At 57.7% G+C, this 21,906-nt stretch overlaps 3 protein-coding genes across 8 annotated transcripts in view; 1 reads left to right on the plus strand and 2 right to left on the minus strand.

Moving 5' to 3' along the window:
- Positions 1 to 7,789, plus strand: part of LOC129125278 (polyamine-modulated factor 1-binding protein 1) — a 35,298-nt gene extending 27,509 nt beyond the window's left edge. For 3 of the 6 annotated variants that reach the window (XR_013183985.1, XR_013183984.1, XR_013183986.1), the window contains 3 exons: positions 354 to 5,923; positions 6,632 to 6,796; positions 6,892 to 7,789. Coding sequence is in view for 2 of the 6 variants with exons in the window: in XM_077184885.1 (XP_077041000.1) it covers positions 2,019 to 2,219; positions 5,675 to 5,923; positions 6,632 to 6,796; positions 6,892 to 6,909 (633 nt within the window). In the remaining 4 variants the exon portion in view is untranslated. The remainder of the gene's footprint in view (positions 1 to 353; positions 5,924 to 6,631; positions 6,797 to 6,891) is intronic. The other 3 variants (XM_077184886.1, XR_013183983.1, XM_077184885.1) reach the window with 3 other exon arrangements.
- On the minus strand, positions 7,753 to 18,013 carry DHX38 (DEAH-box helicase 38). Its single transcript, XM_054640627.2, has 26 exons — positions 16,830 to 18,013; positions 16,403 to 16,590; positions 16,143 to 16,244; positions 15,543 to 15,708; positions 15,316 to 15,434; positions 15,129 to 15,205; positions 14,886 to 15,041; positions 14,098 to 14,259; positions 13,905 to 14,012; positions 12,935 to 13,047; positions 12,695 to 12,832; positions 12,289 to 12,475; positions 12,014 to 12,199; positions 11,458 to 11,598; positions 11,168 to 11,278; positions 10,979 to 11,095; positions 10,636 to 10,743; positions 10,408 to 10,520; positions 9,724 to 9,932; positions 9,484 to 9,638; positions 9,249 to 9,404; positions 9,039 to 9,173; positions 8,831 to 8,956; positions 8,356 to 8,451; positions 8,093 to 8,214; positions 7,753 to 7,986 (listed from the first exon to the last, which is right to left on the minus strand). The coding sequence occupies exons 1-26, from the start codon at positions 17,141 to 17,143 to the stop codon at positions 7,902 to 7,904; spliced, it is 3,690 nt and encodes a 1,229-aa protein (XP_054496602.2). The 5' UTR covers positions 17,144 to 18,013; the 3' UTR covers positions 7,753 to 7,901.
- Positions 18,014 to 18,153: 140 nt separating this feature from the next.
- DHODH (dihydroorotate dehydrogenase (quinone)) lies at positions 18,154 to 21,854 on the minus strand. The gene is made up of 9 exons (XM_054640649.2): positions 21,741 to 21,854; positions 21,290 to 21,484; positions 20,794 to 20,993; positions 20,493 to 20,575; positions 19,776 to 19,963; positions 19,197 to 19,310; positions 18,758 to 18,911; positions 18,525 to 18,684; positions 18,154 to 18,406 (listed from the first exon to the last, which is right to left on the minus strand). Exons 1-9 carry the CDS (start codon positions 21,756 to 21,758, stop codon positions 18,352 to 18,354), a joined length of 1,167 nt encoding a protein of 388 aa, XP_054496624.2. The 5' UTR covers positions 21,759 to 21,854; the 3' UTR covers positions 18,154 to 18,351.
- Positions 21,855 to 21,906: the final 52 nt, after the last annotated feature.

Raw genomic sequence — 21,906 nt, forward strand, 5'->3', positions numbered from 1 at the left:
GCTAGCCCTGGGTGGCCTCTTCTGGCCGACGCTGCTGGGGCAGGACAGGGGGATGAGCCAGGTGACCCGGTGTTTGACCAGGGGCAATGTCAGGGGCTGGCTCCTGGGTGACGGGTGGGCCTCCTCACGCACCAACACTCCCCACCACGAGGTTTCCTGGGAACATGTGGTAGCTGGAGGAGTAGAGCAGAGGCAAAGCACTGATGTTCACTCTGGGATGTGTCATGGCCTTTCAGCTTCCACTAGAAAGACAGCAGGGCAGAGCAGGTCCCGACCCATTATTGCTACTGTGGCTGTTTCCCCCTTCTGTTTTTACACATCCAGTTTCCTCTCTCTCTCTTCCCTCTCCCTAGAGCTGCTGTGGTTTTTAATAAGTATTTTTCAAGTAGCTGGCTGAGACCCTCACAAGGATAATGAGATCATTCGCACCGCAGAATGCAGAGCCCTGCAAGTCGCGATGGCTATCGCTCCCGGTGGACTGTGCCCACAGTGCCTGTATTTCTGTCGCTGTTCCTCATCCCAAACACAGCAGTGTGCCCCGGGCAGTACCGGATGGGATCGGCCGGGGTACGGCTCCCTGCCAACACCATGAATTGTCACTGGAACCGCTCAGAAATAACCTTTAAGGCTTATTAAGATTCTGCCGACGGAGACGTCGATCTCGCTTTCCCGCTCATGAATCCCATTCCCAGTTCAAGACCTGCCAGCGCTCCGCCTGCCCCGGGTTGAGGCTGAGCTGCGGCGGGAGCAGCGGGCAGACCCGGCACGGGCACTCCTGCTCCGGGCACTCCTGCTCCGGGCAGCCGCGGCCCGGCACTCCCTGCACCTGCTCCCCCGGCACGGGCACCCCCATCCCTGGGACAGCCCCGCTCTGGGAACCTCGGCTCGGCAACGCCGGCCGGGAACCCCCGGCCCAGCCCCGACCGGGACCGCGGCAGAACAAAGGTTCTGAGGAGTGCTTAGGGCGTGCCCGGGGGGTGCTTGGTGGTGCAAGGAGGGTGCCCAGACGGTGCTCGGGGATGCTCGAGGGGCGCCCGGAGAGGTTGCTCGGGGGATGGCCGGGGGATGCTCGGCGGGCGTGCGGGGGTGCTCGGTGCGGAGCCGCCCTCACGGGCAGCGCCGCGCGGGCCGAGAGCGACCCCTGCCGGGCGGGAACGAGGCGGAGCGGGGCTTGACAGCGCGCATGCGCGAGCTGCCGCCGCAGCCGCCCGGCACTGCGGACTCCCGGGGCAGCCCCGGCACCCCGAGCCCCGCTCCGCCCACCGCAGCTCCCCCTCAGCCCCTTGGGGCACCGCAGCTCCCCCTCAGCCCCGCTCCGCTCACCGCAGCTCCCCCTCAGCCCCTTGGGGCACCGCAGCTCCCCCTCAGCCCCGCTCCGCTCACCGCAGCTCCCCCTCAGCCCCTTCGGGCACCGCAGCTCCCCCTCAGCCCCGCTCCGCTCACCGCAGCTCCCCCTCAGCCCCTTGGGGCACCGCAGCTCCCCCTCAGCCCCTGTCCACCACTGCTACAAGGTGCCCGGAGCAGCTGTGGCTGCCGCATCCCTGGCAGTGTCCAAGGCCAGGCTGGACGGGGCTTGGAGCACCCTGGAAGGTGGAAGGTGTCCTTGCCCATGGCAGGGGTGGAACAACATGAGCAGATGGGGAGTCCTGGCTCAGGACAGCGGAGCAGTGAGGACCTCATTAAAGGACCAGCATCAGTGTCTGCTTTGGGATCAGGGGCTGATAGGTGGACAGAGCTGGAAATGTGCCATCCAGACTTGGTTCCAAGTGGCCATGGATGGCCCATCCACAGTGTTCACTTGCTCTGCCAAGGGGTAACCATTTCTCTGTGCTGAATTGCAGTTTCAGTTTGGTTTGTGTCATCTCACAGACATCAGACCGGGGTGCACTTCTGCCTGCTGATACAAGAGCCTCGTCTGCTCTGTTCCCACTTTCATCTTGCATTCTGATGTGTGACCAAACTACGCCTTGCTCTGCACTAAACCCCTCACAGAACAGTACTTGAGTTGTGCAGTGCCCATGACTCCTTCTGGAACCTTTCCTAGAGCTCCATGGTCCCCCTGCACAAGAGCACTGGCAGCACACAGGTTCCCGCAGCCACGAAGGGCCGTGCCACCACCGCAGCTGGATGTTTGGCCGCACGAGCAGCCACCAGTTGTCCCACACGCTACTGGGATGTACCAGTGCAGCAGCTGCTGCATGAGCTGCTTGTGCATTCATGTAAGTACAAACAAGACCTTAAGTCATGTATTCTTTGGCTCATCTCTGTGAAACAGGGATCACAGCACTTGTTTTGCAGAGGGGCCCTGCAGTTTGGTTCATGATTATCAAGTGGTTTGAGCTCCTGTGATGGAAGATACTGGAGATGGACAAAGGGGCACCAATGGCCTAAAGCTGATGGAGGCCCAAGCAGTGGTCTCACCCAGCTGCCCTGTTTGCTAATCCAAGTGTGTAATCAGCACATACGGGCAACATGTTGGCTTGGGCTGTGTCACATAGCAGCTCAGAACCCTCTCACTGTGAGCTCATGCACCCCAAAGAAGGGTGATTGGTGTCTGCGCAGCCACCAAGGATGGGTGACGTGCAGGGGAGGACGGAGCTGGTGGTGGCATGGTCACGAGATGGGTGTCATTGACACACAGCCATGGCACAGGGAACATGCAAACCTCCTTCCACCCCAGCCACTCTGCCCTCCAGCTCTCCTGAATGAAGTCCCAGCTTTGTTTTTCTGATTTCCATTTTGTATCCTAAAATATTCACTCCAAGTTCCGCTTGACAGACATGCCTAATCTAATCTCCATGTCTGCTTTCTAATTTTCGCAGCCAGGATAAAACAAATTGGCTGGCGTTAATTGCCTGTGCAGCGGCCTGGAGCTCTGAGCCGTGATTTACGAGCTTGGAGCAGGCGCTCTGCAACACATTTTTCTTAATTTATTTTTAATGAGTCTCTCAATTAATTTTCTTGGAAACATCTTAATGATGTTGGAGGCGGATGTTAATGAGGTTTGTAGCAGCACCTCATTTTGCATATTTTAACGTACTGAATGGCATGAAGCAAAATCCTGGTCCTAAAACAGAAAAAACCTTAAGACTGGAGAGGACTCCTGGGCTGACATTGCTGCCCGCCCTGGCTTGAGGCTGAGGCACTGCATAGGCTAGTTGGTGACTTTGAACATTGTGAGGCTGAAGCTGGGTGAGCCCACAGGGATGGCAGGACCCTGGCAGCATGGGGGGGGTGAGGAGCCACACTGGGTCATGGTTGGTGGCCAGACACTTCTTAACAGATGGAGTGAAAGCCTGGATACAGAACCTGGGCACTGAGGCCCCCGTGCTGGCATGCCCCGTGTTGTGGGCACCCCATTCCCTGCACACCCCTTTTGGGCAGGAGTTCTTCAAGACCCAGGGCTGGGCTTCCTGGGGCTGACAACTGCGGGGTGCTCGGGGTGTCTCTGCCGGCCCGCAGGGTCACCGGTAATTGCTGACGCATGTGCCAGCAAGAGGCAGCAGCTGGATCGCCTTTGTTTGCTCCCAGCATGTCAGTCTTCATTAAACTGGAGGGGAATGAAAAAGGATTCACTTTTGTCCCAGCCTGAACATGGCAGCTGTTTAATTTCAATTAAGGTGGCACTGAAAAGAGTAGCATTACGGCAGTAATTAAAGTGAGACAACTCCCACCCCCAGGACTGCGCTCACACAGCAGAGGGGCCAATTTTGACCCCCCCATCCTTCCAGCACCAGCTGAGTATGGGCAGGCAGCTGTGGGTCAGGGCTGTGGGGCTGCCCCACATGCTCACAAGGAGCTGGAGCAGTGTTGAACCCTTCAAGGCAAGCGCTGCTTGCAGCTCAGCACGGTGTGGCACATCTGTGGTACAGAGCAGCATTGCCTGTGGCACCATGTAACATGGCACAGTGCGGCATACATGGCATGAGGCTTTGTCCCATAAAGGCTCTGTGCACTGTGGATACTTTGTGCCCTGGCTGTCACTGCCTGAACAAGACTGAAGTCTGCAGGGAAATTTTATTTCCTCACAGTGGCAGAAACTGTGGCCAAATTCAGTTGTGTTCTGGAAGCAGGGGGTTCAGCAGCTCTGCTCACAGGACTGTTGGTGCTGTGCCTGATCCCATCACCCGTGACTGTGACCCGCTGGTGGAGCAGGTTGTCATGGCAACTGATGATTTCTGCTATGGTACATCTGCGTTCACCTTCTGGGCCCAGTTCAGCCTTGGAAATATCCAGTTAAAACACGTACCTGTGAAACTGCACTGAGCGTTGGCAAGGGAGCACACACAGCCCAGAGAGTCCTGTGTCACCAGCGCAGGCAGCAGCAGGTCTATGCTCACACCACCACTGGCACCCAGAGCCCCGTGTCACTGATCTCACCTGGGCACTGTGGGGTGGCCCCAGGCAGGGCAGGGCAGGACAAGCGGACATGCACTCTCAGCCTTTCCTGTGCACACTCAGCCTCCCCAGGGGCCTGTGGCCCTGTCAGGATGTGCCCCTGCAGTAGGTCCCCTCAGCCCTGTCCCTTGTGTGGGTGGCTGAGCACAGGGCACAGCCCTGAGCACTGTCATCCCCACTGTCACCTGGCCCTGGCCACAGCCCAGCAGTGTGGCCTGAGGACAGTGCAGGGGCACCATGAGGGTGGCAAGGCCCTGCCCTGATACAGGGGTGCTGCCATGTCCTGGACCAGTTCTGAGGATGATGCCGAGGACCTGGTGACCTCACAGTGGCATATGGAGTAGTGTCACACAGCATGCCAGGGACACAAGATGGTGAGGAGCATGGCACAGGAAGGCTGCAGTGAGGACTGTGGGCAGCAGTAGGACCACTTGCTGCTGAGAAGAGGGCTCAGTCCCACACAGCTCTGCCCTGCTTTTCCAGGAGCCCCAGGCTAGGCTTCTCCTCTCCTGCTGGCTGCAGGTGCTCCTCAGACAGGGAGTCGCAGTGCCAGTACTGTGGGAGGGTGGGGCTGCCCCAGGTAGGGCTGAGTGACTTCGTGGAACTAAGGGTTGTCTGGAAAGGTTATGGTCCTTCCAACAGTGAGAGAGTGGCCAAAATTTGGCACATACGGAGAGGTTTCTGCACCTCAAGATCAGCCTGAAGGCTCCTGTAGAGATCTGCCAGGGGCAAACGAAACACCACCAGAGCTGACCAGCTCCAGCCAGCGGCTTCAGCAGAAGACAGAGGCCTGGCAGCCCAAGGTGAGCAGTGCCAACCATATGCTCAACCCAGGCACTGGTTGCATAGCCACAGATTGGTGGCCAGGTGGTACAGGAGGCCCTGACCAGCCCTTGCCTGCACCACCAGACACCTCTTCCCCAGGTCTGGGGAGAACACAAGGGCTCAGGGGGATCCAGTCCTCCTGTGGCTGCACTGGTCCCACTGCCACCATTTCCCACAGTGGCCACAGTTCACTGCAGTGTGGAGGGCCAGTGGTGTCAGGGGCTTGGCTATTTGTGAGCCCAAAGGAACTGTCAGAACATGCACACACATGGGGCAGTGCTACCTGGTGGGGAAGGACTGCATCCACCCGTTGGCAACACGGTCCATTGTTGCTCTGCACAATACAAGGACTGCCAGCATTGTCCAGCCCCAGTGCCTGCCCACACAGGAGCTGCAAGATGGGCTGGCTACAGTGGTGAGCTGGACAGATGCTGCTCATGTCTTGTCCTAGGGCCAAAGGCAAGCATTGGTACTGGAGCCACAGCAGGAGGAGCCCAGAGCATGGCAGGACACACAGCAGGAAGATCTGGACACAGCTGAGGTGTTAACCACGATACAGGCATTGCAACTGGACCTGGACTTCTGCAGGGGCACAAACCACAAACAGCTGGTCCAGGTGCAGGAGCAAGAGTGTGCAGTGGAGCAGGAGCACCAGGACTTGGTCATTCTGATGCAGCAGTTCCAGGCACTGATGGGCAAGGTACCAGTGCTGGCACAGCGGCCACAGACCCAGCTGCATGTGTCCCCCACTGCCACTCCACCACAGGCTAGGCACCCTGCCTGCCCCGCAGCCTGTGCAAACACCTGGTGACCCCTTAGGGGAGGGTAGAGAACATCCTGCCAGCCACATGTGGCTCTAGTACCACCTGTACAGAGCAGCCTAGCCACATGACAAGCCTGGCTGGCACAGCTCACCCAGCTGAGCAGAAGGTTCCTTCTGCAGCCTCAGCTCTACACAACAGGGGCACAGGGTGATCCCACACCCTGCTGGGTACTCACAGGTCAGTGATGCACCCCTCCACCTGAAGGACCAGGCAGTGGAGACAGAGGTTACCTCCTGCTTGAGTGCCCACAGTGATTTTGGCACCAGCCATGATATCCCACAGGAGAGCAGAGAGCTGCTCAAGCAGGTTAGTGCCAGCAGCCCCCCAGCCACTACACCAAGCCTAGGAGCAAGGGGAGCACAGCCAGGGGGGCACAGGAGCCATGACAACCACATTGCAGGGCTCACCCCTGCTCCCCTGCCCCCAGAAGCCCTGGGAGAGGGTGGGAGACAACAATGCCAGCCTGCCCCCACCACCTCACACAGCCCTGAGCATCCTGCAGCTCACAGAGGGCAGCTGTGCCTGTGCTCAGGGCAGGGCACATGGCACAAGGCCAACCCACCAACACACTGCCTTCTCTGCAGCTGGGGGCACAGAAACAGAGTCAAGGCCTGCAGTACAGCCCAGCCCGGCTGCAGGAGCAGCTGGGAGCCACCCAGGCCCAGGAGCAACAGAGTCTGCAGCAGCTCAGCAGAACCAACGAAGCCATCCAAGGCCTACACAGAAAAGTGGCAGAGCTGCAGCAACAGGTGAGGGCAAGGCACGACAGCACAGAGATGCAGCCTCAGTCCCAGACCCCTCTCCTGCCTCCAGGAGAGGCCCAACCACCCTCTCTGCCCCACAGCTTTGCTGGCAGGTGTAGGACATGGAGAACCTCCAGGCAGAGCTGGCCCAAGCTCGGCAAGAGAGCACCAAGCAGGCGGAAAAGATTGCAGCCTACAAGACACACAGGCAACAGCTTCATCGGGAGCTGAGGAGGACGCAGACCTTCAAGGAGCAAAGCAAACAGGAGGTAAGGATGTCTCAAGTCTTCCTGCGAAAGATCAGGAGTCTGTGCTCAGCCTGTGTCTCTTACTGTGCCATGGGCAGACCTACTCCCTCCAGGAGAAGCTGCAGGAACTGAGCAGCCTAGTCCAACACTGGCAGCAGCTACACCTGGACAGTGAGCAAATTCTGGCTCTGAGAGAAGAGAAGCTGGTTGTCTTCAAGGTGGAACCGTCTTTCCTTAAGGAAGAACTCAGCAAGGTGACAGAGCAGGTGCAGGATACAAACAGGCATTCAAGACACACTAGGCAGGATGTAGGAGGAGAACCCGCACCTAATGTTCAGAACACCTGAGCAGCCCAAGTGTGAGCAGCTGAAAAAGTGAGCAGAATTCCTGGCACAGCCTGGCCTGAAACAGGGCCGGGCCGATGGTCCCAGCTGTGCAGAGACAGCTGGGCACCAGCTGCCTGTTCAGGGCATGGGCTGTGGGAGAATTGCCTTTGCAGGGGTATAGGCCAGGCTCAAAACAGGGACAGGCTGTATTTGTCCTCCAGGTCACTTAAATTTTGTGCCCTGTTCCAGCTTCTACAGAGCAACAACCTGACAGCACCAGCCCTGCATGACTCTGCAGAGCTACTTCCACCAGGAGGTAGAGCTACCAGAGCTACCTCTTCCAGGACAAGAAGCAGCACAAAACAAAGCAAGGACTAGACTGACAACCTTTAAACAAATAAAATTCTTTCTGTTCTGTAATAAAATTAGTGCCAAGCACCAAAGCCTTCCAGGGCTACAAGCTGTAGAGACTTCAGAATACATTGATTAGGGTAGGTGGGCACCACCTTAGGCCTCAAAGCAACAGGTTGTGCCTTCTTAGAGACCAAAGCGGGCTGGGGTGCGTCGTGGCGTCAGGGCCTCCCCCTGCTCCTTTCGCCCAGGGGTATAGATTTTAGTAGATCTGTCAAAGAGGACAAGGGCAATTAATGGAAAATGCAACCTTTTCCTGCACCTGAACTCCCACAAGGGAAGCAGGCAAGCCATGGGCAGGCAGGGCTATCACGCACCTTGCGCTGCCCAGCGGGTTACGGCGCTCCTGCTCCTCCCGGCGGGCACGCAGCTGCTCCTCTGCCAAAGCCATTTCCTCCTCCATGGCAGACACCTCCTCCTTGGCACGGCGCCGGTTCTCCTGGAGCAAGGCAGCAGCAGGTCAGGGACAGCAGACTCCCTGTAGGCCCACAAGCTTGCTCCCTTCATGTCAAAACACACGCACAGCAGCAGAATGCAGAGGGCCTGCAGTTTGCCAGCTCATCCAGGACAGAATACTTACCTGGCGTGACTTGCCAGCATGTTTGATACTGTAGAACATAGGACCCAGCTCTGCCAGCCACTCGCCATCCACAGCAGTGACACACTGCATGTACTCCTGCAGGGACAAACAGACTAGGATAGCAGGATGGCATTCTTGGGGCCTAGGCACCATTCCCAGAGCCATAGCAGCTCCATTCCTCCCCAGTTGCTGATGGCACTTTGCAGGCTGAGACCATACCCCTTCCAGACAATTCCTCCTGGCCTCAGAAGCTGCTACAGGTTGGATTTGACCACAAGGAGGATCAAACATATCCCAGAGAAGCCAGAGGAAAATAACGGGGAAGGGACAAACAGATGACACAAACATGTCTAATTGGTATAGATGGAAAAGGCTGATATCTGCCACTCAGACTGATCTCAGTCTCACAGCAAAGCCCTCCCATCTCCCCTGGAGCACTCATCACCCTTCCTGCTAGCCCTCAGCTCAAGCTCACCTTGGTAGTCATAACCAATTCATGGTACACAATGTAGTCTGGTGTGTAGCCCATGCCAAACAGAGAGCTCGTGGGGTGCAGGTGGCAGGGCATCCCTGTGCGGATGTTCACATACTCCCCAATGCCCTGCAAAGACAAGTGTGCTTAGGCCCCCTGTTCCCAGGCTGCTGTTCCCTTGCAGTCCCCAGGCAGCTCAGACACCTCTCACCTTCAGCTTTGCAGCCTGATGGAAATATGCAGCACAGATGCACTTCCTGACAACATCCCAGTCTGTACCACAGGATGCCAGGCTCATGCGCTGCTGCACCATAATGTCCTTGAGCTGGGCACGCACCTCCCGCACCTGCAAAGGTGTGTGCTGATCAGATCCCTCTTCTGCACAAGGCTGTCTCCCCCAGCCTTACAGCCACAGCCTCACCTTCCGCATGGCCTTGGCATGGATGAAGTGCTGATTGCACCACAGGGTAGAATAGCTGTTGTTTTTCCACTGCAGGTAAACATTCAGGTAAGTCAAGTGATCACTCTCTGGAACAGCAAATTTCTCCCGCACTTGGTCACTCTCCTCCTCTCGGCCCTGAAGGGTAAGCAAAGAACATGGGTTAGTCAAAGGGCAGGGAAGGGCCCTGAGCTGCTGGAACAGCAGCATCTCATACCTTAGGCCGGTAAAAGATGGCAGGCACCGACAACATGGAAACAACAAGCAAGATCTCAGAGCTGCAACCCATGTCACAGGAGACAATAAGCATTTTGGAGAGTGCAGGGTCCAGTGGGAACTCCACCATGAGGCGCCCTGTAGAGGTCAGACCACCTGTAGGAACAGAACAGGGATCACTGATCAGCAGCTGGGCAGGCCCCAGTTCCATGGGCTGGCAGCCTACCCCAGCTGCCAATACCTGTGTTATCCAGGGCCCCCAGGATCCACAGCTGGTACATGGAGTTCAGCATATTGTCTTCAGGGGGCGGATCCATGAAGTGGAACTGCAACAGGTCTTGCACACCCAGGGACTTGAGCAATAGCACTACATTGGCAAGGTTGGTGCGCTGGATCTCAGGCACCGTGGTCGTCAGCAGCTCATTCTTGTAGGCACTCTGGGTGTAGAGCCTGGGAAGAGAGGCCAAGAGCATGCTCCTCCTGTTTGGCCACTGCGCTCCTTACAGATGTGCCAGCTTGGCACAGGGCAGCAGCCCTGCACCCAACAGTAGGACTCTGGGGAGCCACTAATAGTCCAGCCAAAGTGGGGTCTCCCCATCACATTGGGGTATTTGGGCTGCAGCACAGCACATGCCCAAGCACAGCCCCTCCCGGTCTCACAGCATAGCCGGGGAAAGGCCTTTGGCTTGGTTCTTATCTCAATGGCATCCAGGGCAGACCAGCCACAAGTGAAGATGGGCATAGGAAGAAAGTGGAGCACATCTTTTTCTCTGCTGAAGGACTGGGTCCAAAGAAGGCCTTCAGGCCTGCCTACTGCCCACACCCCCACCAAAGTTCAAGATAATGAACAGCTCCAGTGAGAAAAAGATCTACAAAACTTGATGCCAAGCTGAGGATACAACAGGAACACCAGTGACATGCCTACCTGAAACAGTGGCCTGGGCCTGTCCGGCCAGCTCGGCCAGCCCTCTGATTGGCATTGGCCTGACTGATGGGGTAGATCTGCAGTGCATCCATGCCTATACGGGGGTTGAAAACCTTCAGGGCACAAGAAAGTCACACAGAAGTAAGAGGAAGGCTGGATCGTGACCTCAGAACTCCCTCAACCTACCCCAGAAACCAGAGACAGACAGTATAGAAAACCCTGGCTCACCTTCAGTTTGCAGTAGCCAGAGTCAATCACAAACATGATACCATCCACTGTCAGTGAGGTCTCTGCAATGTTAGTGGCAACGATGCACTTCCTGACCCCATCAGGAGCCTGCAAGCACACTGCATGTCAGTCACACCCCTGGGCATGGCCCTGCTCCACTGAGGACGAGTGCAGAGCGGCAGATGGATGGGGGTGACTCCTGGGAAGTGGGGTGTGGTACATGCTTTCTCTCACCCTCCACGTACAATACTAACATATATCTACACTTCTCACTCCTGCTCTGTACTGTCTCCTGCTCCAGTTTTCCCTGTCCCCACCCTAATCACAAAGCACACATCAGCACCTTCTGGAAGATCTTGGCCTGCAAGTCTGAGGGCAGCTGAGAGTAGATTGGCAGTACAGCAAGAGCAGGTGCCTTCTCCAGCTCCTCAAGGTGCTCCACAATTTGCTCTGAGGTCACCTAGACACAAAGAGGGGTGAAAACATCAGACTGAAACAAGGGGGTAGGATAGTGCCTGTCCTTCCAACTCACCTCGATATCCTCCTGGCCAGGCATGAAGACGAGGATGTCTCCAGGAGCACCAGACAAGTGGACCTGCAAGGCTTGTTTCACTGCAGCCTCCACATAATCCTCCTGTGGGGTCTGAACAGCACAGCCCAGGTTAATATGGACCAGTATCCTTACCTGCCCTGTCCTACGTACAAGACTGTAGCACACCACAGCCGCTCCTCCCCTGTCCTGTGTGTCTCCCTCAGAAACAGTACAGCTAGGTCACAACCCCCTCCTGCCAACAGCATTTCCATCCACAAAAGTAACGACACCTTGCTGAAAAGAATATCCACAGGAAAAGTTCGCCCAGGAATGTGGAAAATGGGAACGTTCCCAAAGAAGGAGGCAAACTTGTCTGCATCCATGGTGGCTGAAGTAACAACAAGCTTCAGATCCGAGCGTCGGGCGACCACCTAGGAATCAGATGAAAGGAACAATATAAGGCACATTTATGCATGGCTGTGGGCTGTTTTCATTCTTACTGAGACAATGGCACAGGACAGAGCTTCTGTTGTACTCCAGAGGCACTGGCTGTGCATGCCAGGCAACACTGATGCTCTATGGTCAGTGCAGTTGAAAAGACCGGCCAGCCTCGGTCCAGGAAACCTTAATCCAGCAAAGTCCTCTGTATAGGCAGTTCTGACATTTAGCCGGCAAGACTCTGGTAGGATTACAGAAAACTGAACCCCCCAGATCCAAGGACCAGGATGCTGGAGCAGTTAAGTGCAGAGATGTGGCAGCTCTGCCTCCCTCTCCTAGTCCTGTCAGAGAAGGGCTGTCCCAGATGATGTGGCCCCTGCTGCTGTCACAGCCCAGGATCACACCCACCTCCCGGAGCAGCCCAAACAGCACGTCAGTGTTGAGCGAGCGCTCGTGTGCCTCGTCCATGATGATGGCACTGTAGTTGTCCAGGTCAGCCTCCCGCAGCGACTCACGGAGCAGGATCCCATCTGTCATGTACTTGATCACCGTGTTCTCGGACGTGCAGTCCTCAAAGCGGATGGCATAGCCCACCTGGCAGGGCAGAGATACCAGCAGTCTTCCAACAGTCCCATGCACTCTCTGTCATGGGGTGGCACCCCTGCACTCCCTTCCAGACTCACCTCCTCCCCCAGACGCACCCCCATCTCCTCGCTGACCCGCTTGGCCACTGACATGGCAGCCACTCTGCGGGGCTGTGTGCAGCCGATCATGCCATAATCAGTGTAGCCGTCCTCATGGAGATACTGTGTCAGCTGAGTTGTCTTCCCACTCCCTGTCTCCCCCACCACGATCACAATGCTGTTGTCTCTGAGGGAAAGGAAAAGGTATTTCTTCATACACCTTCAAAGAAGGGCTCTTGTGTTCTCTAGCTAAGCATCATCCTAGTCAGGTGGGAGAGCTGAGCAAACACAAAGCAATGGGTTTTGTTTCCTGAGAGTACAGCTTCCCAATGGTCATGATTCTACAATTCCTCAACGGAGCTCACAAATGTAGGCCAATGCCCTGGGGATGCCCTGGCAGCCATACCTGAGGATGGAGAGCAGTTCCTGCTGTACAGCAAAGATGGGCAGGTATTGTCTCTGCTCCAGGATCGATTTCTTCTTGGCAAACTCGCTGCTGGCTTCACTTTTTTCTTTCATGTGTTCAGCAAACTTCTGCTCTGTTCTAAGGAAACACCGCAAGTCCTGAAACTGCCTCTCCACACACTTTGCTATGCCCGTAGCCCCCGTTACCAGCTGAGCAGGGTAATTCAGAACAAGCCCCTACTTATAATCCACTTTGCCATCTTCTGTCACCATCTCGTCCTTCTCCTCCTCTTTCTTGATCCCCATAATGTCTCCCAGTTTGGTGCCTGCTAGCTCCCAGTGCTTGTGCTGAGCCTGGAAGTACAGAGAACAGCGTAACTTTGCCACAGCAAGCACAGACAAAATTCTTCCTCAATCCTACTCCTAAGACTAAGAAAAGGATATTAGTACCCCAGTTCCCCAATGCAGAATGCACACTCCACTCCTACATCAGGTTCCCCTCTTCCGAATGAACTAAAGCAGAATTTTAAGGCACTGAGATAGATACAGAGACTTCAGGCAAAGGATTACCAACTGCCTCCTAAGAAAATAGCTCCAGCTGCTGACCCTTCCATTAAACCTAAACAGATGTGAACCAGAGATAATCTTCCTGCCCTTGCCAAGCGCTAACAGGCTTTTCTCCCATCTCTGCTGCCAGTATAGCTACCACCACCATTCCACTCATAATTTAAGTAGGTCAAATCCAGCCCAGTTTCAATGTACAAGGAACACACCTGTACTTTCCCCACTGCTATTACGTGAGCTTTAAAAAAAGTCCCTAGAAAACACTCCCAAAAACTAACCTGCTACCTTACCCCATACTTCTCCTCACAACTCTTCTGCTGAGACGTGACAAGGTAAATCCTGCTGCCATACTACCTGCTGACAGTCCCTAAGCTACCTGGCATTCTTTCACCTGCTTCCTTCTCCCATAATCCAAATGTTCAAATGCGTGGTGATTCATGTCCTAAGGCAGCGCACAAGAAAATCACACCACAACAGCTGCTGTGAGGCAATGCAGTAAGCTGGGCTGCTACGATGTCCCAGGTCACAAAAATATGAACTCCTTATCATCCCTGCTGCCAAAGCCTGAATGCTGCAGACTCCAAACAAAGCTCTGAGGAACTACATAGGGTGTACAGCAGGCAGTAAGGCACAGGGCTGCAGCATACCCTCTTACGCTCCTTCTGCTCCCGGTGCTTGCGCACCAGCTGGCTGCCTTTCCGAGCGATGATGGCCAAATCCGAGGTGGCATCCTTCACAGGGATGACTGGCTCTGGCTGCAGAGAAAAGGCATTGCTTTACTAAAAAGGCCTCACATGTACAGGGCTCCCTGCCATCGGTGCTTTCAGCCACAGTCTCTACCTGCTTGGTGAAGACAATCCTTCCATCTAAGAAAGGAGGCACTAGATTGTGCACCAACAAATGCACTTTAGCAGAGTTATCCTCCTCAAAATCTTCATCCACCTCAATCCGATGGACCACACCACTGGTCAGCATGCGATTTGTCTCCCAGCGCTCATTATCCTGCAGGAAACAACGTACCAGAAACACAATGAAGCCCCACAAAAAGCCACAGACATCACACTAGAACACCAAGCTTGGGCCTGGGCTCTGCACTGGCAACAGGATGGTTCAAACCTAGTGAGCCTCAAAGTAAGCAAAAGGGAAGGAACAGTAATCGGAAAGAGTAGAGTACAGGAAACTACCCACATGAAACACATGGTCAACAGGTTTGTCCCCAAGAAAATGCAGGACAGACACTGCATGCAAGGCAGTCAGAATACATCAGGAAGCCTGGACACCATCCTGCTCATGTAAAGAGAGCAGCTGTCCCCAGCATCCACTGGGCCAACAGCAGACAGCCCCAGTAATGTACCTCGCACTTAGAATAGCAGGAGCATGGTCCTCTGCACTTCTGCTACCCTGAACACTGCAATCCACCAGCCACTCCAGCTGGGAATTCTGCCCATACAGGAGTTGCAGGGTTGGGTTTTCCAGGGGAACTCAACCACAGTTTCCCTGTGAGCACTCCTTCAGCCTGGCCCAAAAGTTTCCTTCTCCACCTGGGAGCAAGGGCTCAACAAGTGGATCTTTCAAGAGGCAGCAAACCCCACGTGTTCAGAGCAGCCAACCCTGCGTCTTGGCTTTACCTCATTGATCTGCCGCCGCTGTGCCGAGATCCGCTTCTGCCTCTGCTTGTGCAAGTGCTGCTCACGCTTCTTCACGTACTCCTCAGAAGAGTAAGCCAGAGGGTTGTGAAACTCATCGTAGCCCTCATCCATCATGTACCAGTCCCGGTCAGCTTGCTGGGAAGGGAGAGGTGCAGCACTGAGTTCTGCCCATCCCCATCCCCATCCAGGAGGCCCCAAGCTCCCGGCCCGTGCCAGACTCACCCGCTGGTCGTCCTCCCACTGCTGCCGCTCCTCTTCCGTCTCAAAGGCAATGCCCTCCTCCCCTTCTGTGCGCCGGCCTGGGGTGAGCCAGAGGGCCCAGAATGTTCCCAAGGAAACTCGAACTCTGTGCCACAGGAAAGGGGATTCCACACTGCCCACCCCAGGCAGCTCAGCCCAGATTGCTCACCTCTCCCTCTGGACAGGCGTGGTGTGGCCCCCAAGTGCCTCCGGTCATCAGCCCATTCATTGTACTTGTATGATGGGGTCGGTAACGGCGTCTTATCAGAGTACCGGCTCCTCACAGACCTGAAACACAGCAGGTGGCACGGACTGGTGCCCAGCCAGAGCCTTCTCACACACACAGAGTCCCCTCTGCAGCCCCACAGCCCAGAGCACAGCCTCAGGCCGCGGTACCTGTCCCGCTCCCGCCGGTCCGTGTCCCGCAGTGATGGCAGCCGGTGGCCACGCTCTGAGTCCCTGTAGGAAGGGCTGGGAGATGGAGACTCCCACTGTGAGCGATGGGCGCTGCTGTAGCCACCATCATCCTCCTCCCAGCTGGAGCGAGACGGTGTGGCTGCATCTGGTACAAGAGATGGGGTTTGACACCTGTTGTTCCAGCAGCGGCTCTGGGCACCTGGAGCCACCTAACATCTTTCAAGAAAGGAGCATGGAGAGAGGGTACCCACTGGCCCTCCCTCTAAGAGAAGGGACTGACTTAGTGATTCCAAGGAATTTCAAAGGATCATATTTCCATCACAAAGACTCAGAGCAGACCCCACTGAGACCTCTGCTAAGATCTGCCAGAGTTTCAAACACGCACAGCTGGCACATTGCTCCCAGATCCGAGTTGAGCTGGGAGTTTTATGCTTGCCTCAACCACAAACATTAAAAGGTACAAGCTTTTCTATCACCCGTGTCCTGCAAAAACAGGAGGCAGCATAAAAAACTCCAAGCATAAAAAAATCCAAACTCCGTTAGGTTTCACAAAAGAGTTTTAGCAGGTCCCACTCCTACCTTTGGGCCGATGTCGGGGGCTCTCAGGTTCACCCCTCCTGCTGCTCCGCTCTGATGAGCCGTCCCTCTCTGATCTGCTGTGATGACTCCTGTCCCGCTCCTCTGCAAAAACAAAATAGGACCAGGTGCCTATTGCACAAACAGGCTTCGCAAGTCTGCTGCCTGTTCAATCACCACAAACATTAGTAAAGGCTACAAAAAAGGCAAAGGACAAACCCAGACCCAAACCAACAAGCACACAAAGGTCTCTGAGCAATTACCACGGTCTCGTTTACGATCGTGGTCCCGATCCCTACTGCGTTCCTTCTTCCGCTCCTTCTCCTCCTTGGAGGAGGCAAAGACTCCATGTTCCCGCCGCTCCCTCTCCCGCTGCCGGCTGCGCTCCAAGAACTCCTCGCTTACACCCCCTGTGTAGGAAGGTGTCTCCACGTGGACTGAGCGGTAATGTCTGGACAGGCAGAGCAGAGAGGAGAAATGCTCAGAAATGCTGAGCAACAGATGTCCTTCAGCTGGTCCCGCACAGCTCCAGTCGGAGTCTGTGCTGCATGGACCCGCAGTCCCCCGCAGTCTCCCTCCCTCCACACCGGCGGCCGCAGGCCCGCCTGTCACCGACTGTGCCCACCCTGCGCTGCCAGCCCGGCCGGGCGCGGCCAGCGCCGGCACCCGGAGCCCCCCTGCAAACGCCACCTGTTCCTGCGAGCTCTGCGGTCGCTCCGGTTGGCCTCGTCCTCTTCTTCTTCCTCGGCGCTGCCCGCCTCGTCACGGCCCTCTTCCCAGTCCTTATAGGATGCGACACGGGATCGCTTCCCCCCGGCCGCCTCCTCCTGCCGCTCCCGCCGCTTCTGCGCCGCCAGCACGTCCAGTCCCAGCAGGGAGACGCGCGGAGCCGGGGCCTTAAAGACGTGCTGCTCGGCGCCCCGCGCCCGCAGCACCAGCCCGCCCGCCTCGCCGCTCGGGCCCGTCCCCGACAGCCGATGCAGCGACTCTTCGCCTGCCTCCATCGTGGCCGCAGCGCTGCGCGGGCCCCGCAGTTCCCTCAACGCCGGTAACGCGGCTCCCAGAGCGCCGCCATAGCCGCCCCACAGTGCTCGGCGGGAGGAGCCGCTCTAGCCCCGCGCACCATAGAGACGGCGGGCAGAGCCTATGGCAGAGCTGCCACCATAGAGTGCCGACAGGCCACGCCCCCTGCCGGAGCGGACTTCCGGCTACGCAACCTCCCCGTGGTCACATGGGCGCGGACTCCCGGACGGACAGCGGGGACAGCAGGACGGGCAGCGGGACGGACAGCTCATAATAGTCTCCTCCTGCAGGTCATTTCTGCTTGGGGCTGCCTCCTCGCCCCTTTTCTCACCACCTCGTTCGCCCTGGCGCAGCGCCTGGGCTCCAGATCGCCTACCCCTGGTGCCTGCAGCCAGCATAGTTCCCAGCAGGAAGAGCACAAACAGCCTCACCTTGCTTAGCACCAGGCTCCCGGGAAGCTGCCAAGCCCTGACAGGAAGTGTGCCAAGTTTCCCACCAGCCGTAAACAATTTCGGTGAAGTGCTGTTGTGCAATCTTGCTCTGCAACGTGGATTGTGAGAGGCTGCTGAGGGAATGCTTTCTGCCGGGCGAGCTGTTGCTCAGGAAAAGCCCGAGATGACTGCAGTGAGCTCGGGGTGAAGGAAAACTCAGCACCAGAGATCCCAGAGACAAAACCAACAAACAGCAGCACCTTTGATCAGGCCCTCTCCACAGCTAAGAGGACATGACTGCAGCCATCTCCAAAACAGCTGTGTCCTGGCACCCAGCACCATCACTGCCTTCCCTCCTGCCCCAGGGCCTAGCCTCAGGCAGCAGTCTCTGCCAGGGAAGGCCGGATGCACTTGTCAGTCCAGCCCAGAGCTCAGCTACCCTGGCGGCTTCTCCCACCAGGAAAAGTGAGAGCAACATGGAGAGCTGATTCTGCTCAGCTGAGGAGAGCTAAGCTGCATCACTCCAGCCCATGGGGTGTCCCAAGAGCAGCACAGAGGACCAGGTGAGCAAAATGTTTATTGACACTCAGTTCTGCTGTCCACAGGGAAGCCAAAACACAGCCCTGAAAAAGCAGCAGTGTCACGAAGGTCCTGGAACCAGGACCTCATCTCAGTCCCAGTCTGCCCAGCACTGGAATTGTCACACCCATCCCTGTCTGCCACGGCTCCTCCCAGCTAGACTTTCATTTTGCAGCCTGTCAGTAGCGGTGATCTGCTCCAACTGCCTCCATGACATTCTTGAAGCCCTGCTCCCTAACCAGGGATGGTGTGTGCTAGGACTGGGCTGGCACTGCTTGGGCACCAGCACACAGCTGTCCTGAGCTGTGCTAGGACCAGGGGCTCTCTGGGGACGTGCCTGGCCTCCACTCACCTGAGCAGCTCCTCCAATTCACGCTTGACTGTCCCCACCACTGGTGGCCCGTGGAACACAAGCGCTGTGTACAGCTGCACGAGCGAGGCTCCGGCACGGATCTTCTCCAGGGCATCCTGCCCACTGCTCACCCCCCCCACGCCAATGATGGGCACCCGGCCTGAGGGCAGGGCACCAGGTCAAGCTGGCACAGGCAGTGCCAGCAGGTGCCCCCAGCCCTGCTGTGCCCTCACCTTGAGTGAGAGCGTACGTGTCCCTGATGGTCTGCGTGGAGAGCTCCCGCAGGGGCTTCCCGCTGAGGCCGCCGGGCTCCGTGCGCTGCCGGCTCCGGAGGCTGCTGGGCCGGCTCACCGTGGTGTTGCTCACTATCAGCCCATCCACACCGAGCTGCAGGGGCAGTAGTGTGAGGACACAGCTCCCACAAGCAGACCAACCTCCCCTTCCCCTCCTGCCAGGTCAGGACCACCCAGCACATAACCCAGAGCGTGCCTGGGGACAAAGCTGGCCCTCACTGCCTGGGTGACACACATGGGCCTTCACAGACTCTGACCAACCCAGGACACCATCCCTATAGCAGCCAGAGAGCTGCAGGCATACGTGTCCTTCCAAGAGATGACTTGCCGGGACCACCATGGTCCTGCCTCCAGTGGCCTCCCCTTCCTACTTCCTCACCTCACAGACAACGCTGGCGATGTCCTGCTTGTCCTGTGCAGTGAGGTCAGGGGCAATCTTCACCAGCAGGGCTGGCTTCTGCTTGCAGGGCAGCAGGTCCCTCTCCACCAGCACCTGTTGGTGCACATGGCAGTGCACGGCAGGGAGAGGCCTCCTGCCCCAGCTAGGAGCTACAGACACCCACTACCACAGGCAGTACAGGGACAGGCCCTGCTCCTCTACTTGGCACCAAAACCAGGAAAGGCACCCTTGGCACAGGGCCTGGAGCACAGAGCAGGCACAGGACCCCAGTGATGCCTGAAGTTGTGGGGTGGATGGCTCGCTGCCTCTGCAGGAGCAAATAGAGGGTAATGCCTCACTGCTCCTGAGCCCTTTGCTGGGATACAGTGCCCTAGTACAGCCCACGGCAGCAGCCAACAGGGACATCTCAGTGGTCCTGCCCACCATGCAGGAAAACCATCCCCATTCCTCCCTGTACTCGGGCAAATCCACTGGCTGCAGCAGTGCAGCTACTGCCAGGAGATGGGGTGCATCCAGTGCTCTAGCTGTGCTTTGGGCTGGCTGGGGGGAGGCACCTACCTTGCTCAGCAGGTCCCGCAGCTCAGCCTTGCCCTGCAGGTCCCGCAGCCCCGGGGTGTTCGGGCTGGACACATTCACAACAAGGTAGTCAGCCAAAGGGCCCAGTGTCCGGACCCCAGCCACATAGTCAGCTGCAGCATCAGTAGAGCTCTTGTTCTTGCCCAGGTTGACTCCAAGAGGCATCCCAGCTGCAACCCAGACACAGCTGAACCAGGGCAGCAGGACCAACCACCACCCAATGGCCAGAGCACCCAAAAAAGGAGGTCCCAGGACCAGCTAAAGTTAAGAAGAGGAGATATATATATATATAGCCCATGTATTTCATGAGGATGGCCTGGGACTGTCCTGCAACCACATTGCCTCAGCCACCCCAGTCAGCACCTTTCAGCACCACAGCCTTCAGCCTGGCAGAGGCTGCCCACAGGAGCTGCTCTGCTGGGGTCCTCTTGGTTTTGGCTATGTTAGCAGACACATCCTCCCCAAAGCAGCAAATGGAGCTTGATCCCAGAGTAAACAGCAGGAGAAATGTGTCTAGTCACAATGCCAGGGGTGAGACTATAGCCCCAAGAGAGTCCTGCTGTCCAAGTGTTCCTCCAGCCAAGGTGCTCCTGTGCCTGGATACTGGCATTACACACCAATCCTGGCCTACAGGTACCTGGGAGATGCCCAAACCTACCCTGCAGACCCCAAGAGCAAAGGCTTACAAGCTTGTCTCACCAGCAGTGAGCCTGATCTGTGTCTCCTGCCGGGCTCGCAGCCTGCGCTCCACCGCGACGTGGCCATGGCTGTTGAATCCATACCTGCACCAGGACAGAGGGGGTTCAAGGGGGTTATGTCTGCAGGCCCTGAACAGGACATGTGAGAAACATGAGGCAGATGTGTGGTCTCTGCAGCTTTGCTCAGCACATCCAACCAAAAGCCACCACAGCTCCAAAGACGTGGGGCCACCCAAATATTCACCCTCCCTCACAGTGGGCAGACTGTAGGACATTGCAGAGCAGCTGCCCTCAGATCCCACCTGTTGATGACTGCCTCGTCCTCTGCCAGCCGGAAGACCCTGGGCTTCGGGTTCCCTTCCTGGGGCTTGGGCGTCACAGTCCCCACTTCCACAAAGCCAAAGCCCATCTTGTACAGCCCGTCCACAGCCTCACACTGCTTGTCAAAGCCAGCAGCCAGGCCCAATGGGTTGCGGAATCGCTGCCCGAAGACTCGCACCTCCTGCGGGGCTGAGGCAGAGCCCACAGACTCCAGGAACCGTTGCCAAGGCCTCACTCCAGCCCCCCTCCCGACAGAGCCGGCCGCCTCCCCTGCCCTTCAGGGTGTCCTTATGGGGTGCCTGCCAAGGGTCCCTCGTCGCCCGCCACGGACTTGACGGGACGCAGCCGCCTGCGCACCACGCCGGGCTCTGCCACCCAGCCCTCACCCCTCGGTTCTGAGCGCCCTCCGACCTTCCCACTCCCCGCCCTGCTTCCCGCGCGGTTCCCCCCTCCTCCTCCGCCGCCCTCGAGACGCACCAGCGCCGGGCTGTCGGGACGGGTGGAGGGCAGCAGCCCAAGGGCGGCGGCGCGTAGAGCCAGGCCATGGGCGGCCTCGGGAGGCAGCGCCCGGAGCGCGGGCATCACCGCCGTGTACAGCCGCTCGTCGCCTACCGCCAGCGCCGATCCCAGAAGCAGCCCGCAGCCTCCCAGCGCCAGCGCCCGCAGCCGTCCCTGTGCCAGGGCGTCAGCAGCGCACCAGCCACGGTTCCCCACCGCAACCGCACTCAGCCCATCCCCTCACTTCCCCACCCCGCACCCGGCCCCGATCCCGCACCACCCGTCCCTTTCCGTCCCGCCCCGGCACTGCCCGCCCCAGCCGCCACCGGCCAAGGCCAGCGGTCTCCAGGCTCCCATGGGCGGCCCCGCCAGGCCGGCCCCGGCTCCCCACGGCTCCCCACAGGGCCCCGGGGCCCCCCCGACCGCTCACGCGCAGCAGCGCCGCCATCACGCTCAGCCCGACACGCGAGGACACTTCCGGGGACCCCTTCTGTGATTGGCCGAGGCCGTACCGCTCCAGCCAATAGCGGCGCAGCAGAGGCGGCGACGAGAGGCCCGGCCCGCGCTTTATTGAAGGAGGGGCAGAAGGCGAGCCC

The sequence above is a fragment of the Agelaius phoeniceus genome, chromosome 12, assembly GCF_051311805.1.
Source record: "Agelaius phoeniceus isolate bAgePho1 chromosome 12, bAgePho1.hap1, whole genome shotgun sequence".
NCBI classification, from domain to species: domain Eukaryota; kingdom Metazoa; phylum Chordata; class Aves; order Passeriformes; family Icteridae; genus Agelaius; species Agelaius phoeniceus.